The 3,188-nt window shown below is 39.5% G+C and overlaps 1 protein-coding gene across 2 annotated transcripts in view; it reads left to right on the top strand.

Annotated features, from left to right (window-relative positions):
• Window positions 1–3,188, top strand: part of LOC106875768 (testis-expressed protein 47) — a 13,715-nt gene that overhangs the window by 529 nt on the left and 9,998 nt on the right. The window contains exon 2 of one of the 2 annotated variants that reach the window (XM_014924028.2): window positions 662–734. In XM_014924028.2, the coding sequence (XP_014779514.1) occupies window positions 662–734 (73 nt within the window). Of the gene's footprint in view, window positions 1–620; window positions 735–3,188 lie in introns of both variants that reach the window. The other variant, XM_014924029.2, reaches the window with a different exon arrangement.

Raw genomic sequence — 3,188 nt, 5'->3', positions numbered from 1 at the left:
AAAATTTGAGTGTGAAGAATAATTTACATTTATGATTGGTCAAACGACTGAATTTTTCTCTCAATCTTCCTTATCATTTACTTGTTCCAGTCATTGGACTGTGGCCATGCTGGGGCAGCACCTTGAAGGGTTTTAGTCGAACAAATCGTCCCCAGGACTGACATATTTCTATAAGTCTGGTACTCAGTCTTTTGTTGAACTGCTGACTTATGGGGTCAGAAACAAACCTTATTTTTTCACTTGTTTCTGTCAGTTGATTGTGGCCATGCTGGAGTTGATTGTGGCTAGCCTTGGAGGGTTTTTTTTTTTAGTCAAAGAAATCAATCTTAGGACTTATTCTTTGTAAGCCTAGTACCTATTCTATCGGTCTCTTTTGCTGAACTGCTAAGTTACAGGCCCATAAACACACCAACACTGGTTGTCAAGCAATGGTGCAGGGAAGAACACATACACTAACACACACACACACACACACACACACACACACACACACACACACACATATGTATGTATGTATGTATGTATGGAGCAAAAATATAGTGACTTCTTGTCACCCTTACCCTGTTGCAGTTCAGCCCCTCTATTTCACCCCCTAATTTCCTCCTTGTACCTATTTTTAGATGCTGGTGATGATTTCATGCGTCCTCTGTCTCTGTTGCAGGCCAGCCTTGTTCACCGTTTGATCTACATTGGGAACATAAAGAACAAAACAGACGAACCATCAGTAGTTCTCAGTAAGTCTTTGAGGTTTGTTTCTGGTTGTGAATAGATGTATGTGTGTGTGTGAAGGCAGTGAGATATACATAGAAATGTGTGTGTATACACACATACACACACACATATGTACATACATAGATTTGCATGTGTGTATATGTATATACATATATGTGTGTGTGTGTGTGTGTGTGTCCATGTCCATGTGTGTATGCATAAGTATATCTGTCTATCTATCCATCTATCTATCTATCTATCTGTCTATCTATCTACTTCTCTCTATCTATCTATCCATCCATCCATCCATATATATATATATATATATGTGTGTGTGTGTATATGTAAAATCAAATGAATATATATATATAATCAAATGAATAATGACAGACGATGGATAATTGTCACCTCATTACAACTGTTTCTTAGGCATTTTTTAAAAGAAGAATAAGATTATTCCATTACAAAAACCTTGTAACTATCAGTTAAATGTAATTTTACAGACTTTTACTTTTTACTTCTTGCTTTCTTTATTTTTTCTTTATTCTTTATCCTTAAATTTTCTTCGGTCCTCTCCCAGTTACCAACTTCTCTAAGCTTAGTATAATAAAACATCACCTACACTCCACCCCTGGCCTACCAGAGAACCAGTCAAGCAAATTCCTATCTCATCCGGGATCGCTGACCTGAAATATCACAAATGCACCCTTTCACTAACTATACTCTTATCCTAACCCCACCCCCTAATGCCCACCCCCTAATGCCCACAATGGCCAACTTTGTTGGTCATTCTCCCATTTCATATTTAGCCTGAATAGACCTCAGCCATGTCACTGCTGTATTCTGGAGATATTTTTTTGCTTGTAAAATTACATTTCATCTGATGATCACGTTTTGTTTTTTTTTGCAATGGAGTAATGTTCTCATTCCTCCATTAAAAAATGTGTAAGAAACATGTGTAATGAGCTGACAATTATCCATCATCTGTTAGTATTCATTTGGTCATGATACACCAAGGGGATTTACAACTAGTCGGGCACTCCAGAGTATACCAACAACATATAATTCAATGTAATGCATGCCTTGGACCTAAATTACAACAGGTATATAGTCCATTTCTTGTATTATAAGTGCATTGTTGTACCATTCAAAACTTTTTATTGACATGAATCTTGTGATTATCTCCCCTCGTCTAGTGGAGCTGGTCCAAATTGCTAAGGTATGATATATGTAAATCTCAAAAGAAAATAGACACAATCAAGTCTTTAAAGATTTGTCTCTAGAAACAAAATAATGTAATTTGATGCATTAAAATACTTGACCAAGTATTTCGTAGACATGACTTGCAAAGTTTTTAAGGATTGAAACCATTCTAAAGATTCTCAAGATTTAATCCATACTATTGAGTAGTGTCTAGTAATGTCTTTATAGATAAAAATGCTAAATGGAGGACAGTTTATTAGTCTATGAGATATCTGTGTGTGTTTAGATACACACATACATGCATGCATACATACATACATACATACATACATATATATATATACACATACACCCAGGCCTATTCTCCAGGGAGGGGTTAGCCACAACAAGACACACACCAGGCGCTCCATTTATTTCCCAGCCCAAAGAGGCGAGCCCTGTCATAGGCTCGGGTCAAAGGACAGAACACAAACCCCGATATCAGCAGTGGGGCCTGACAGCATATGCTGGTTTAGCCCCACCATATCATGCTGGTTCTGTACCCCTTTGAGTAACATCAAATTCACTCATCCATCCACAAGCACTCTCCAATCTTTCTTATCATTTATAAACTCTCTTGCCTCTCTCACTCCAACACCTCTAACCACCAAGGCTTTCCTCACTCCATCCATCCCCACAAACTGAGGTCTGCCTCTGGTTCTGCTGCCTACCACTTCTGCCTTCATCACCCTCCTTACCATCTCCTCCTCATCCATCCTCTCCATGTGGGCCAAACCATCTCAACATTCATCTAACCATTCTGGTTGTTAGATTTCACTCATTCCTCCTCTCCTTTGCACCTCCTCGTTCCTTATCCTGTCCATCCTTGTCACACCAACCGTAGCCATCAAACATCTCATCTCAAATATATCTAGCTGCCTCCTTTCCGCCTCTCTCAGACCCCACATCCCTGCACCATATAACATTGTCGGCACAATCATGCCCTCATACACACCTCTTTTCACTTTCATACTCAACCTTTTATCTTTCAGCATCCCTTTCACAACTCCCCCACCTCACTCTGTATCCCATTTCCTCAGCGAGGGGACTGGGAATCCACTCCTAGAAATTTCTGCTCCTAAAAAGACAACATGCATACATACACATAATATATCATGCTGACATAGAACAAAGGGGGTCACCATCTGGATGAAGAGGGTGTGTCCCTTTCAGAATGCAATCGGTGGGCACACACACACACACACACACACACACACACACACACACACACACGC

The sequence above is a fragment of the Octopus bimaculoides genome, chromosome 21 (genome assembly GCF_001194135.2).
Source record: "Octopus bimaculoides isolate UCB-OBI-ISO-001 chromosome 21, ASM119413v2, whole genome shotgun sequence".
Taxonomy (NCBI): Eukaryota; Metazoa; Mollusca; class Cephalopoda; order Octopoda; family Octopodidae; genus Octopus; species Octopus bimaculoides.
Note: the sequence above shows the minus strand (reverse complement) of the source record. Positions and strands in the feature narration are given on the sequence as shown.